The sequence below is a fragment of the Pholcus phalangioides genome, unplaced genomic scaffold, assembly GCF_987345545.1.
Source record: "Pholcus phalangioides strain wild (caught in Gottingen) unplaced genomic scaffold, Ppha-v1.0 ptg000015l_1, whole genome shotgun sequence".
Classification (NCBI taxonomy): Eukaryota; Metazoa; Arthropoda; class Arachnida; order Araneae; family Pholcidae; genus Pholcus; species Pholcus phalangioides.
The window spans coordinates 109,508,918-109,524,316 of record NW_028301608.1 but is presented as its reverse complement, the minus strand read 5'-3'; the positions used below and the strand labels follow the sequence as shown (position 1 = coordinate 109,524,316).

Genomic DNA, 15,399 nt, shown 5'->3' with positions numbered 1-15,399 from the left:
GGAGAGATAATTATCGGGATCTTAATTATCAACTGACGCGCCCCGATTTCAATTCTGGATCATACTGTGATGTTCAAAGATACCTACAATGTACCAATCAATATATTGATGAATAGGCTTAACACATGCAAGATTTGAAAATTTGTGGTAGAGTTCGAAAAAATATTTTTGTTGTGTGAGTGACGCGTTGATTAACTTTTTGAATCCTGCATTATTTTTCCAATGATCTTTTCATTCAATTCTGATATCTTTTAAACCCTTCAAGCGGCACAGCAGAAATCACTAAACCCTCTATAAAATGCCATATCTTTTTTAATGAATTAGGCATTCTTAAGACTATAAAGAGGTGCTAAGTAAGGGGGAATAGGAAACTGTTCCATTGAGGAATCAACATTACAAAATATGTATGGGTATGCCATGTAGTGGGTTAGCGGGATCACGGGATAGTTAATTTCTATACTGTATTTCTAATGTACTCTATTCTACTGTATTTTTCTATACCGTTAATTTGTATACTGCTTTCTAAATAACATTTTTAGTGTTGCAAAATGTTAATTTATTACATCAATTTTCAATGATATGTAAATTATTACGAAAAATCCATTTTTGATATTATTGGAGGGCGGCGATGATTTAATCTTCGCCACAGGGGGGTCCGCGACATCGAAAAAAGTTTCTGTTGTTGTTATCGCGAAAATAAATTCCGCGAAATCTAATCTTCGATGGTCATTACAACAGAATTTGACCGCAATTAATCGCAATTAATCGTTCAAATGAAGTGATACTTTCGCTAGCACTATCATTGCATTTAATGAAGGCTTAAATAGGGAAAGAAACTCATTCATAGTGTCATTATTTTCCCGACTAATGTATCAAGATAACATTTTCTTCTCTTAATTTAAACAGATTAAAATGTTATGGAGAAGTTACCGCACAAAACTGCTGAAAATTACAACGTTTTTTTATATCTTTTATTTACTTTTTTACGGAAAAGGCAATCTGGAGCTTTTGGATTTTAAAGATAGCTATTAACACAGGGAAAAAAATAGATGAAAACCTCATAAATATTACCCAGCCTTTATACGAGCAGCGTAAAAATAATTCCACGAAAACTACAGGCAAATACGAATTTACTTCAAAAAAAAAAAAAAAAAAAAACCAAGAAAAGTGTGTTACACGTTATTTTGTCCTATCGTTCCCATAATTTGAAATGTCTATAGACTTTTCTTAACAGGAAAAAAAAATTATCTTGTGGCAATACTTTAAAAATAAAATCTCATTTTCTGTCACGATGCGATCGGTCACTTTGTATACGGCAACGAGGCGTGAAATTATAGAGCCTGAGAGGGGGGGGGGGATAACTACTTGAAGACTATTTCATCTATTCTAGTCATAAAATAAAATGACAGCAGCTATTACTACCAGTATGTTGGAGAAAATAGTTTTTTTTTTAAAGTGCCACCTGGTAAACCCTAATGGAACCTTCAGGAACGAAAAATCTATCGTTGGCCCTAACCCTTCCGTAGAAAGTGGCCATGCTCTGATAATCACAGGGTCAAGAGGAAACATTCCAATCAAAATGTATTCAAAGTCCCATAAGGGGACAAACAAAACACACGTTTATACACCGGGAGGAAAACACATCGAAATATTTGAAGATACTTTATAATACAAATGTTACGGTACTTTAAGATGTTCGATGTTCCGTAGGATGTTATCGAAGGATTCTAAGACACGCATAGAATAAATCTCTCTCCTCATGCTTTGAAACTGTCGTCTAAGGGAAAAAGGTGAAACGGGGTTAAATATATCGTTAGGGGAACATCATCCAACGGTTTAGCGGAGTACGGAAATGCACAGCATCGTCGAAACTGATGCGATGAATTACTTACAAAACAAACTAATCGATCAAATAGTAATAAAAACTGGTAGAAATGTGTTTGCGGAAAGAGAATTTTGAATACAAAGAATCACAGGCGTATTCACGGGAAGAAGGGCTTGGCGCGTTATAGCCCAGGACGATAAATTTGAGAAATAAGTGATCAAGGAAATGAGAAGAATGGAAGAAGGGGGCAAAATTTGTATAGCTCACCACAAATCCACCTGTGCCTGTAGAGCAACAATGTACACTGCACAACCTTTAAGAGAATGCGGGCCACTTAATTGATCATCAAAACGCCGCAGGTCACTTGAATGATCCGGAAATGTGCAGCGGGCGACTTAAATTACGTGGAAATGTGCTGCGGGTTGGCTTAAGGGCTCTGGAGCTTCACCATGGGCCACTTGAGCGATCTGGAACTGTGTCGCGTGTCACTCAAGTGATATGATGTGCCGCTGGGCGCATAAGTGATGAATTGTGCCACGGGTCGCTGAAGTGATAAGTAAATATCGGTTTCCTAAAGTGATTTGAAACAGGGCCACGGGTCACTTGAGAGCTCTAGAACTTTGTCGTGGCGGGCCACTTTAGTAATCTGGAACAGTGTTACGGGTAACTTGATTGATTTGAAACTGTGCCGCGGGAAAACTAAGTGATCTTGAACTTCACTACTGAACACTTAAGTGCTTTAGAAATGTGCCGCAGGTTATTTAAGTAATCTGTAAATGTGCTGCTTAGTTCATTTTTAGACCCCGAGGACCATGGGTTGAGCATGAGAGAAAGTCTGGGATCAGACCAGTAATGACTTAAAGAACGAGGAGACTGTCACTGAGCAACAAAAAGAGTGACCTAGAGAGTGTGTAAGCACGTGAATGACCAAGGCATTGGCCTACAGAGCGAGGGACCAAGTCAGTGAGCAACGAATAAAAGAGTGATCCAGAGCAATGTTTCTCAACCGCCGGGCCGTGACATCATACATGCCGGGCCGCGACTGATCTACCGTTTCCTTTTTCCCCTATTCATGTTCCGTTAATCATGTGTTTGACAGGGCCTTCCATTTACAAAAATAAATGAAACCGAGCCGCGGGCTTTCAAAGGTTGAGAACCACTGATCTAGAGAAGTGTGTGAGTATATAAGTGACCAAAAGTGTTACTTGGAGAGTGTGTGTAAGCATGGGAGTGACTTAAAGAGCGAGACAGCAGGTTCGGTGAACAACCAGAAGAGTGAAAAAAAAACTGTAAGCATGGGAGTGACCTACAGAGCGAAGCACCAGGTCAGCGAGAGTCCAAAAGAGTGATCTAGAGAGTGTGAACATGTCAGTGTCCGTAATAGTTGCTTAGAGAGTTTGTAAGTATATGAGTGACCTGGAGTGTGTGACAAAAATAGTTAGTTGAAGAGTTTGCGCATGGAAGTGACCAAAAAAGTGACTGAGAAACAGGCGTATTTACAGATGCTGGGGTGAAGCTGGCTATGGTCCAGGGTAGAAAATTTAAGGAATGAGTGGTCAGGAAAGTAAGACTATAATGGGAGAAAGGCAGAGAAAGTTGTGTAGCCCACAGGCGGCAAAACCATGAATCCCTCCGCCTCTTCAGAGAGCAAATAGTATTCAATCAAATACATTCGACGAGGATAAACTACTGAAAAGATTGAGAATATCAGTCATATGCACATTCGTACAAGCAGCTATCCATGTACAACCAGATAGGAAAAAAAAAAATCGAATTATAGTCGTAATTTCAATCGATCGAAAAAATAAATTGATGAGAATCTAGCCATTGCAAGATAATAAGCTTCACAGATGCGAGTTTCCGCAAAAAAAATTAATCGAACAAAATTCATCGATTGCGCGAACATAAGCTTCGGGCGGTACCACTCGAAAAGATTTATTTCCTCCCTCAAAAAAAAGAAAAGACAAAGCAGTTATTTTTTACAAGATTGCGGATGGAATAGTAATAAGTAGCCTTGGAGGCTTCTTTAATTCATTAGGTACATACTGATGTTTGTTATTAGCATAAAAGATTATGTTCGCCAAAGAAGCCGATAGACCCGAGATCAAGGACTGAATTAGTTCATTCGCTTCCATTAATGCGGGATTAACCAGTGCCGGCAGCCTTCACAAATGCGTAAATAAGAAAGTTCGTAAAATTATGTTTTGTAAAACTATGCAATTTTAAAGGTGAGGTTTTCATTATAAAATAATGATATATACGACAGAAGCTCATCCAAAAAAGGATGGCATAGGCGTTCCTCCCCTTATTCTACTGCTAATTTATTGAGAAAACGTTGGAAATTATTAATTATATTCAAATATAGTCAAACTCGGTAATAACGGCACCTCGGTAATAACGCCAATAATTGGTGGTCTCAGCTGATCCCTCTATAGAGAATGTTAACTAACCTTGCTTATAACATCGATGAAAATGTCAATAGTACAACCGATAGTAGTGCAAATTCCGAGTATGGATACTCTGGTATAACGTCACATTTTTCGTCGTTTTATGGCGTTTGATACCTAACGATGGAGAAAGGGATTTTTCAACAAGTTTGACTGTCCTACACGCTCTTCATTAAAATGACCAGTATACGGGACATTCACTCACTTCACTTCTGAAATATAGATGGCACCACCGAAAAATCACACATTGAACATTGAAGGACCGGACACACCCCGCTTCCCATCTCAGAGAGATATCGAAGCTTTCCCGGTTGATGGGTGTATCCGGAAATTTATTAATTTATGTGAAAATAACAATGATATACATATATACAATAAATAATCTGGAATAAATAATCGTACAAATTGTGATCATATAGCATCATCCACAGATAATCAGTCCGTAATCGTAATAGTCCTTATATAAATAATCAAAGAATAATTTTTGTCTTGTATGTGATAGAATCTGGAAATGAGTTTATCCAATCTAGAATATAACAATCTCGGCAATCAAGCTGTAATAAGATAAAAATCACACAACACTAGATACACACTCAGATTGTTTAGGTGCACACACTTACACTTCCGGCACAACTCACCTCACTAGGTAGTAAATCACCCATATACGCGCGATAGATCAGAGCTGTGCTTGGCTTGAAAAAAGTATACTGGACATTCTGTACTTCCTCGTAATTTCGCCCTTTCCGATTTTTTCCATTGCAAATATGACCCATTTTCCTCCTTTTTATTGGACGAAATTTTACTTTAATTATAATCTGTACTGGAGTCAGAGATGACGGTATTTTGTGTAATTTATAAATTGTGTGAAAATAAATATGTCTATAAATATTCATCTCATTTATTGGCCATGTTAATATTTTACCCCGTTGAAATACATTTCGCATCACCGCACATATTCTAACACTGTATTTTTCGCCAAGGGTTATTCGTTATCCATATTTGGTGGAGTCTCTGATAGTTGGTTATATTTTTTGTGAGAACCGCTGATATCTCGTATTTATTACCCCAGTTTTCCGTTTTTTCTCGATCAAATATATAGTCACCCTAATCATTATGAAATAACAACTTACATTTAATTGAATCTGATTATATTTTTTCGTCGAAAAATATTACGGAAACGGCAACCTTGGTTGTAACGACACCTCGTTTATAACGAAAAAATCACGGAATCTTCGATGTCGTTATAATCGAGTTTGAATGTAGTGTTATTTAACATTTATATCCTCATTTTGAATATTGACGTTATTACAGGGGAAAATACAAGAACTGGAATAAAAAGCAAGCTGAATGAAGAAGAAACAGCATGGTGGAACATTGGATTGCTAGGTGATATTCTCAAAGTTTCAGCAACTCATGTGTGTGACGAGATCTTCAACTGCACAGTGCAATAGTCGTCAATAAATTGGAAATATTGTAAGGAAGTCACTATGAATTTTCCAAAACTTGAGAAAGGCACGCGAGGAGGAAAACCTTCTCTCGTTTTGTTGGTGTTCGTGACCCTTCGTATCCACGGTCTAATGTGCCAGAACATCGGCTGCATCTTCTTGAGGGATGACCAAAGTATCAGATGCCAAAACACTAGTCTGATGGAAGTCGGGCAGTCTCTGCACATCCTGACCATAGTGGTCAACAACAAGCCGAAGATAATCGACATCGATTACTGTGGCGACTCCAAAGAGCTTTATCCGATATTCGACCAGATCAACGCAAGCATTGACACGGTGAGGATCCGGCGGTCGAACCTCGAAACTGTACGAGAAGAAACTTTCAGACCGCTGTCGGAGAGCTTGAAAGATCTAGACCTTTCTCATAACTTCCTGTCCACCGTTCCGGAAGCTCTCAAGTACCTGGAGCTTCTGGAACACCTGAACCTTCAGCATAACAGGATCGTGTTTCTCAGGCCGAGCGCGGTGTTCGATGGGTTGCCAAACCTCAGGGAGATCAACCTGGCGAACAATTTCATTGGATTAGCCGATGAGATGATCGACAATATGACACGGAGCTATGGATACCAACTGAAAGGTAGGACCGATCTATTTTATTCAATGAATTCTGCGATCACAACTATCGTTTATCAATAGATATAGTGTGATCCCAGAAAGGTTCATGACAAAAATGGACTGTTGATTCTTCAGTTGGAAGAAATGAAGGAAAAGGAAAAAGAAAATAAATATCTCCCGGGGTTGCTGCTGGAGTCCTCTTTTCCCCAATTTCTCGCAACTGAAGTATGAACCCCCCTTTTTTCATGATGAAGGCCATACAGGTCAGAAGCCATCCTTCTGTGGTCACTCTATACCAGATATTTTTACCAGTTTTCCCTTTTTATTTTGCAGCTGTTTTAAGTTTACAAGACTTCACCCTTGGTCGCGCCACAAGGTCACTAGAGTCCTTGAACTTGAGTGGAAACAGGTTGGCATCAGTACCGGTATTGGTTACCAATCACACTTTCCCGGAGCTGCGACACATCGATCTATCGGAGAACGTTATCGGTCGATTGAGCTCCATCTCTTCAGCTTTGATGCCGAAACTGGAGTTTTTGGACGTGAGGGGCAACAGGATACAGAGCCTGCCGTTCTACTCTCTACCGCTGACTCTACGCTACTTAGACCTCACAGGTAAGGCAACGAATACAATTCATAATAGCATTTAAGCGAATTAATAAAAAAAACGAAAAACAAGGACAGTGCTACGATGTGTTTTTCTCAGAAACGCATCGAAAGACCTATTATTTTGTTTAATTACAGAAAAAAAAAAATTATTGCCAAGGTAGTTATCTCATTACCCTTTAAACGGCACAGCAGAAATCACCGAAACCCCTTAATCTTTTTTGATGAAGTAGGCTTCTTTCGATTTTCAGGAGGTGCAAACTAAGGGGTGAGGTGTCTGGGGCTTGTCAATGCTTAAATAGGAGGGGGGGGGGGCTTATGGAAAGCGAGATGTCTCGTCAATGCCGCTTAAAAGGATAAAAAATTCGCCACTATACTGACACAACTGAACACAACCTATCGTTAATAAATTATATCAAGACAATAAACATTTTCGTGCTGTTGAAAAAAAAATCAGTTTTTTTCGGTTTTCAAAAATCCATGAAAACCACATCGTGCCACTTTCTACACAAGTGGTTCTTAACAAGGGCTCCACGTATCTCTTGAGGGTCCTTTGAGTGTTTTCAGAAGGTCCGTGAACTCGGATAGGAAAGCAATCAACTCATTGTTTTTAGATTTTATGCTCAATATTACCCAGTAAAAGAGTGCATCAACCTCATCTTATTGGCAAAGGGAGTCCCCGGATTTAGTTTTATTGGTACAAAAAGTCCGTGGAACAAAAAAAACTTAAAGCCCCCTGGTCTATATTTTCGAATTATAGAATTTTTGCTTTTTCTGTTGATTTTGGATAACCACGTACAATATTTTCTGTTACCACTAATCTGCTGTCACCATCAGTTGCTTATTGTTTTTTTACATTATTATGCGATGGATATTATTCTGTTAAGGGGACTGTGGCTTCATCTACCGGCAACGGGGAACCCTGACCTTCGTTTTATTGGCACAAATTATCCGCAGAATACAAAAGGTTAAGAATCCCTGTATAAGATATTCCCTCCAGCAGAATATTGCACTGGGTTTGTGTGTGTATATAGCCGGTTAGTAGAGTTATAGTAGCCAGTTATAACTTCAAACAACAGAGAAAACAACGGAACAACACATTATGCAAGGAAGAAGCTGACAGAGCGCTACCATCGGGGAATATGCGTGAAACTCAATAAAACCAAAATAAGGGCCGTTGGGTCTTAGGATCAATAAATACCGATTAAAGTATAGATCAGCGTTTCTCAACCTGTGCTCCAAGACGATGGCATAAGTGGTCCGCAGGCAGACTTGATAAAATCATTCACTCGTTATAATTGATATTAGTAATATCCATGTGGGTTCAAATGAGAACCTTCATACTTAGTTTCACCTAATGAGGAGAATGCAGGAAATTGCGATCCTAAATACTGAATATCACTAAATTTTATAAAAAAACTGCAATCGATTACCTTAAATTCAACTTCCTAACTAGGCCTACTGAAGAAATTGGTGAAATATACAAATAAAGGGTTGCTACAAATCACAATAGACAAAAATATATTTAACGAAAAAAAAATATTCAAATGATCTAATGACCATATTTCATTGAGAAAAATAAAATTCGGTAAGTAGGGCGATCTTAAATAATGATCTGTAGAACACGAGACATCACCAATTGTCATCTAAAACATTGTCAGAAGTAGGCGCAATCACCAAATCGTTGTTGAAACTCCAAAAAAAATTGAGGAAGAAAAGCGTTAAACATGACAAATATGTGAGATGAATATTTATAATTTTTGTCATAATTATGATAAAAATAAATTATATTATGAAACCGCTGTGTGCGTTTGTATTTACCGCTTTGGTAAATATTACAAATTCAAATAACTATCGTTGAAAAAACGGGATAAATGTTTTAAAAGAATCGGACAAAGAAAACTGCAGGAATGTCCCGTAAAAGTGGTCCGTCCAATTGTTTCAGACATTTTACTGGTCTTTGCTTTTAGAAAGGTTGAGAAACACTGGTATAGACCAATGGTGAAAAGGATTATTTTGGTTTCGATATATTGAAACCAAAATAAAGGATCCGCTAAAAATTCAACTCAAATATATAGGACCCATGTAGATTCTAGAATACACAGAAGTTTGTGATAATAAATGCTTCGATTGCTAGTGAGTAGAGTAGAGCGGAAGAAAAAATCAATTATGTGAATCAATAAGCCATGACGCACAATCGATCATCACCCGATGGATATCAGCACCCTGAAAAATCGGAACAGAAACGTGATTATAATTATTATCTATTTATCATTATTCATGGAGGGTGAGAAACTAGACAATGAGAGCTGCAAACAAGAACTTCCAGTGGCCGCTGCAGAATGTACGATTAACAACTAATTTCTGAATTTTCCTGCTACTGGCGCTAACATAAGGTTTTAATTGTGATGTTGACATTGGTGGATAAGCATTATTGGTGAAGCTGCTTTACTTCAGCCAGGGACCGCCTGCTAAAGTCTCACGGACGTTTGAGATACAGAATATGTTGAAGAAAATTTCATGAGTAATCACTCCTGCCATACTGGTTTCCGTTAGGGCCCTTTCACACGGAGCGGATGCGGACGCGGATGCGGATGCGGGTCCGGAAGAAGTTTTAACAATTGGGATATACTGCGCCTTTCAGACGAGCCGAAAAATCTCCGCACCTAGGAAATGTTCATGCGGGTCCGGACGTCGTCCGCATGTGTCAAAACCTAAGTGCGGGCTCCGCATCCGCACATAGAAGTTTTGACAATAGGTTTATTCGGGGCTATTCAGACGATGCGGATGCGGAGCGAATTCGTCCGCATCTTTGGGTACTTTTTGAAGGTGATTTTTCACGGAATTTTTTTTAATTATTTGCCATAATGATAAAATGACCATCATAAAACACCATATGATGGTCCCTGCTCATTAATATAATGTACCTACATACGTCTATCCCTTTGTTTCGTTCTGAGATTGAGATATAGCAACTTTAACTGCCTTTTGTCCATACTTTACAATTTTATACAATAAAACCTGCCAACAACGGCCACTGACGGAACAAAAATGATAAGCCGTTCTGTGCATTACGAATATTTAACTGACTACATACTTTAATAACTTTTAAATTTAATTTAAAAATTTTAATTTTTTTCTTTTTAAATTTTTTAAATTATTTAAAAATATAAATATCTGAAATATTATTTTAAATATTTGTTATTTTTTTAAATTTTTAATCTGTTAATTTTTTTAAACTTTAAAAAAAATACTTTTATAAACAACGTTATCCCCGTACGACGTTCACTCAGGGCCGGATTAAGTCGTTTGAAGACCCTAGCACTTGAATATTTTTGGTGGTTCCCCCGATACCTACAAGTTTATTTTACACGATATTCAGTCTATAAACTTGAAAAAATGAAATTTTATATTTCAGAAATGACTAATCTAAGGATGGGATTTCACTATAAAAGGTTTATGAAAGTTATTTTATAAAACTTGAAAAAAGCAACTAATAAATTTATCGGTTGCATTTGCTCTAATGCAACCGATAAATTTATTAGTTGCTTTTTTTTAAATAATTGTTATAAAATTTTTATAGTGTAATTCGGCCGGGATTATACTATAAAGTTTTATAAAAGAACTTTTATGAAAGTTGAAAAATTCAACCAATAGGCGCATCGGTTGCATTCCAGAAAATGCAACCGGTGCACACACACAAACACGCACACACATTTTGCATTCAAAAAATTCAACCAATAAGATAATATTGGTTGAATTTTTCACGTTTTATCAAAGAGCTTTTACAAAACTTTTATAGTGTAATCCCGGCCTAAGGCTGGTATTACACTATAAAACTTGAAAAATGTAATCAATAAACACATCTGTTACATTCGAGCGAACTTAACTGATCGGCCTATCGGTTGCATTTTTCAAGTTTTATAAACTAACTTTTATAAAACTTTTATACTGTAATCCCGGCCTAAGACAGAATTGTGATGTGAATATTTCTAAGCACAGACATTTTGAACGTCCCCACCCCTCCCCTTTTTTTCTACTTGCAAATTCTTTGATATCTCCCGAATTTTTTTTTTAGGAACATATTAGTTTCGGATGTTTTTGGATTGGATTTTTCGAACATTGGATGTTTTTGGAATTTTTCTTTCATATTTTTCCGGAAAGACAGATTTGTTTTCAAAATCTTTTGAAAATATTTTAAGACATTTTCTCCCATCGACTACTTGTGAGGATCGGAATGAAGATATCTTTATTCCCATATTCTATGTGGCTCTAGACTAAACCACCAAAGAATACCTCTAGGCTGCATATGGGCACTGAATCAGGGGTGAAGGAGAAAAACAGTTATAAAAATTGCGAAAAAATAGTTTTTATGCACGAATTTCAACCTAAAGATGCGGGCGAAACACCCGCATCTTCAGTGCTCGTGTGAAAGGGTATGCGGACCCGCTTCCGCATCCGCATCCGCGTCCGCATCCGCTCCGTGTGAAAGGGGCCTTACTCTCTATCGACAAAAAATTTGAACCAATTTTTTTTTTTAAGAATCAAGAAATCCCCCTTCGTGAGAATATATTTTTTCGCAAACCACATTCAAATATACCAATGGCTTCAATTTTTTCAGAAATTTTAAAATATTTAAAAATTTATGGGACACCCTGTACATTTCTACTAATGAAAGGCTAAAATAATTGGCCCTACTGAAAGTCCAGCTCAAATGCACGGAGCCCATGTAGATTTGAGAGTACACGAAAGACACGGTGCGACAACAAGTGCTTCAATTTCTGGTGAGTAAAGTAGAGCGAAATAAAAATAAAGAGAAACCAATTATGAAACAATAAGCCGTGCCACACAATCGATCATCACCCGATGAATACCAGCACCCCGAAAAATCGGAACAGAAACGTGATTATAATTATTATCTAATTACTATTATTCACGGAAAGGTGAGAAACTAGACAATGAGAGCCGCAAACGAGAACTTCCTACGGCCGCAGGATTCAGAAGAAATTGGCAATCCTCAAGATCTTACTTCCTGAACAATGCCACGAATTTTCACTCCTCAGATCCTAAATCAGGGTTGACGTTAAATTACTTACGAGAAAAGGAAGAACCACCTGCAGCATTTCCATTTATTAATTTAAAAAAAAAAATTAAGTGGGGAATAAAATAGAGCATAAAAAAATCAGATTGAAGGTCAGTCACATTTTTTTCTCCCCTTTCACAACGTGTTCTGCCAGTGATTTTTCTCTTCTCTTTCACATCAAATCCCAAACAATCTTGGCCGCAGAGTTTATAAGATGCATGCCTTGACCCACTACCAGCTTTTAAAAAGAAGAAGCAATGCCTTTTTATTTCACTTTTTTTCTTTCAAAATGCATACAGAAAAGAAAAGGAATACATATATTCAAGAAGCTTGCGTAGCGGCAGCAGCGAACGTTTGTCATTGCTGAATACGAACAATACGACGAAATAAAAAGTTATGGCTGCATAGATGTCTGTACCAGCATAAGGAAATACCAGCGCGTAACATAATAAGAAAAGAGGGTAATAAAGAAAAGAAGTGAATTATGTGTGCAAATAGCTCTCGATGTGGATGGCCTACAAAAAAAAAGAGAAAAGAAAGAATAATAATGCTATTTTCAATGAAATTTCACTCATTGAATTCAGGTATTCCTGAAATACCGTTTCAAGATGGTATTTTTTTTTTCACAATGAAATGATGATGATGTCGACGAGTGTTTTGACCGCTGAATTGGTGCGATATGAATGCTGTGGGTTTTAGGAGCATCGGGTCGTTGATCTGATTGTCAAATTGCGACAAAATTCGAATATTATGAAAAACACTTGTTTACTACTTCTTTTTTTCTTTGTTTTCTTACTTCAAATACAGTAAAAGTCCGATATAGCGAAAACCTCGTTATGATGAGTGATCGTCAAAGAGCTGATGTTACAGAAGTTTTTGAAGATACAAAAAAACCTTCATTAGTATCGAGTTTAAATTTTTTAACACGCTTTTTATACGGACACTTTGTGCTGAAAATCCTGATCGAAAAGTTGCTGCCCTGTCCCCTGAGGCCAACAAAAGAAATTATACATTTCTAAGCGTTTTCACTGACATAATTCAATTCAAAAAATAGAGGAAAAATTTGAAAAAAAACCAGAATAAACCAGTGTTTCCCAAAGTGGGCGATATCGCTCCCTGGTGGGTGATGGAATGGTCCAGGAGGCGATAGAAGTTTCGAGTATAACATAGGATCCTATGGGTTAGATCCTATGGGGGCGATGGAATAAAAAGTTTGGGAAACTATGGCATAAACTAATAGAAATTGCTTTTCTTCTCATTTATACTGGCTTTTTTTCTCAACTTTCCTCCGTTTTTCGAATTCGAATATCTCATCAAATGTTGCACTCAGAACCATTAAATTTCTTTTGCTGGCCTCAGACAGCAGCGACGATTAAAAACTAACAAACGTCGAAGTATTTTTCGAAAACGGAGGGAAGTGTTGGAAAAAAAGCAGCACAAATGAGGGCGAAAAGAAATTTCTGTTAGTTTATGCTGTTTTCACCCAAATTTTTTAATTCAAATATCTCGGCGAAAACACTTAGAAATATAGAATTCATTTTGTTGGCCCCAAGAGATACAGAGCAATAACTTTCTAATTGTGGTTTTCAGCACAGGGTGTCCGTATAGAGAGAAAATTATTTTTTATTTTATTTCAATAACTACACAACCCCTTGCAACACGAATGACGTATCTCGGTTCCACACGTTATTTGGATACTTTTTCCTAATTGGAAGTATGCCACTAGAATCAACGGTTCGCGAGTAAATTGTGGTGCCAGCACGCTGTATATTTATTTATTAACGTAAACCGGAAGAATGATGCAAAACTATATGATATTCTACGACTGCAGCCAAACAGACGTCATGAATCTGTTATCGAAAGTTTAATGGATAATTCCGCAGCAACCAGAGAGACAGAGTTTTTGGCAGTTTCTTTGCAGATGTTGTCGAATTTGATGTCTTTGTGTTTGCGGTCTGATTAACAAGAAATTGGATGAACACGTAACTCGTACGAATGGACAATGTCCCACAAGGAGAAAACTTTCGCTGGAATAAACAATAAAAAAAAAGCTATATGTTATCAAGTTTTGACAAGCAAACATTTATGAATACGTAATGACCAGGAAACGCATAGATAAGCGCAACACTCGGCCCTTTATTTCGCTTTGCTTCAAGGAAAGAAAAAAAAAGAAGTAAAAAGAATAACCAGACTCACACATAGAGAAAGAAAAAAAGAGATGGATGAGATGACCTACTGGATAGTGTGTGACAAAACAATGCATAAAAAAGCAATTTCATTGGCCCATTAAGGAAAGCCACACGCTCGCATCAACTGTGGTCTGAAAGCCCAACAGTTTCCCTCAATTTTTTGATGAAGAAATTTAGTGTCTGGAAAACCTTCTTGACCCTTGTTTTATGGGATGAGTAATCGAGATTAACTTCAAACAGATATACAGCGGATCCCCGTCGTAACGTTCCCAGTTAGAACGTTTCCCAATTAGTACGACCTTTTTTGCGTGATCCCAAATCGTACTACTACTCATCGAGATGTCTCGTTTATAGCGTTTCCACACTTAAAACGACGGTTTTATGAAAAACATTATCAGCGGGCTACAATGTATTTCAATTGATTGATCTATGGATGCCTAATATTTAAAATATGATAATTACTCAATTGAAACGCACGCAGACAGACAGACTGACTTCCAATGTTTTATTGGCCTCTGCCCACTCAGTTCACTTACGACTAGTTCGCCGAAATCGACGAATCAGACAATGGTTGCAGTCTAACTTCATTACGTGATTGAAGAGAGTCAAGATTAAATTCAATTCAATATTATGATTAGTGATTTAAGGACGCATTAAGATTTTAAAATTTATTTATCTCGATTATTATCTAGACGGCTTGATTTTTCTTTTGGTATTAAAATCATATCACTCTCTCCATGAATGTTGTTGTATACTTGATATTCTTATTATTAAATTCCCGGATGTATCCATCCTTTGGGAACGCTTCGATGTCTCCATGAGATGTGTAGCGAGGTATGCCCAATCCTTCAGGAAGTTCATGATCCCAGGCTACGGCTGTTTGAATGACAAAGAATGTGCTGACGAAAGCAGCTGCCTCCGCGGCCTCGAATAATTTTCAGCAATTCTTTTAAGAAAATGCAAGGGCACTATAAGAAGTCCAGATTCGTTATTTCGAACGTTCGGCAACTGATACCACGGGGAGTCTGCTATTTATTGCTTATCGCGTTTAAATAATGGCTTTAGTGACCTGCTTAATCATTCCCTGATGAATTGAATTGCTTTTTTCATGTGGAATTCAGGAAATAGGTGGCGCATTGAAATATTCTGGTTTTTGTTTCTTTCATCATTTCTCCCTTTTCTGATAGGG

General features: G+C 37.4%; 2 protein-coding genes across 2 annotated transcripts in view; one reads left to right on the top strand and one right to left on the bottom strand.

The window, feature by feature from the left end:
* Nucleotides 1–15,399, bottom strand: part of Rab3GAP1 (RAB3 GTPase activating protein subunit 1) — a 215,056-nt gene that overhangs the window by 60,692 nt on the left and 138,965 nt on the right. The window lies entirely within an intron of this gene.
* The window catches only part of LOC149077551 (uncharacterized), a 36,689-nt gene that overhangs the window by 17,667 nt on the left and 3,623 nt on the right, over nt 1–15,399 (top strand). The window contains exons 2-3 of the mRNA XM_089245113.1: nt 5,584–6,354; nt 6,666–6,947. Of these exons, the coding sequence (XP_089101239.1) occupies nt 5,760–6,354; nt 6,666–6,947 (877 nt within the window). The 5' untranslated portion in view covers nt 5,584–5,759. The remainder of the gene's footprint in view (nt 1–5,583; nt 6,355–6,665; nt 6,948–15,399) is intronic.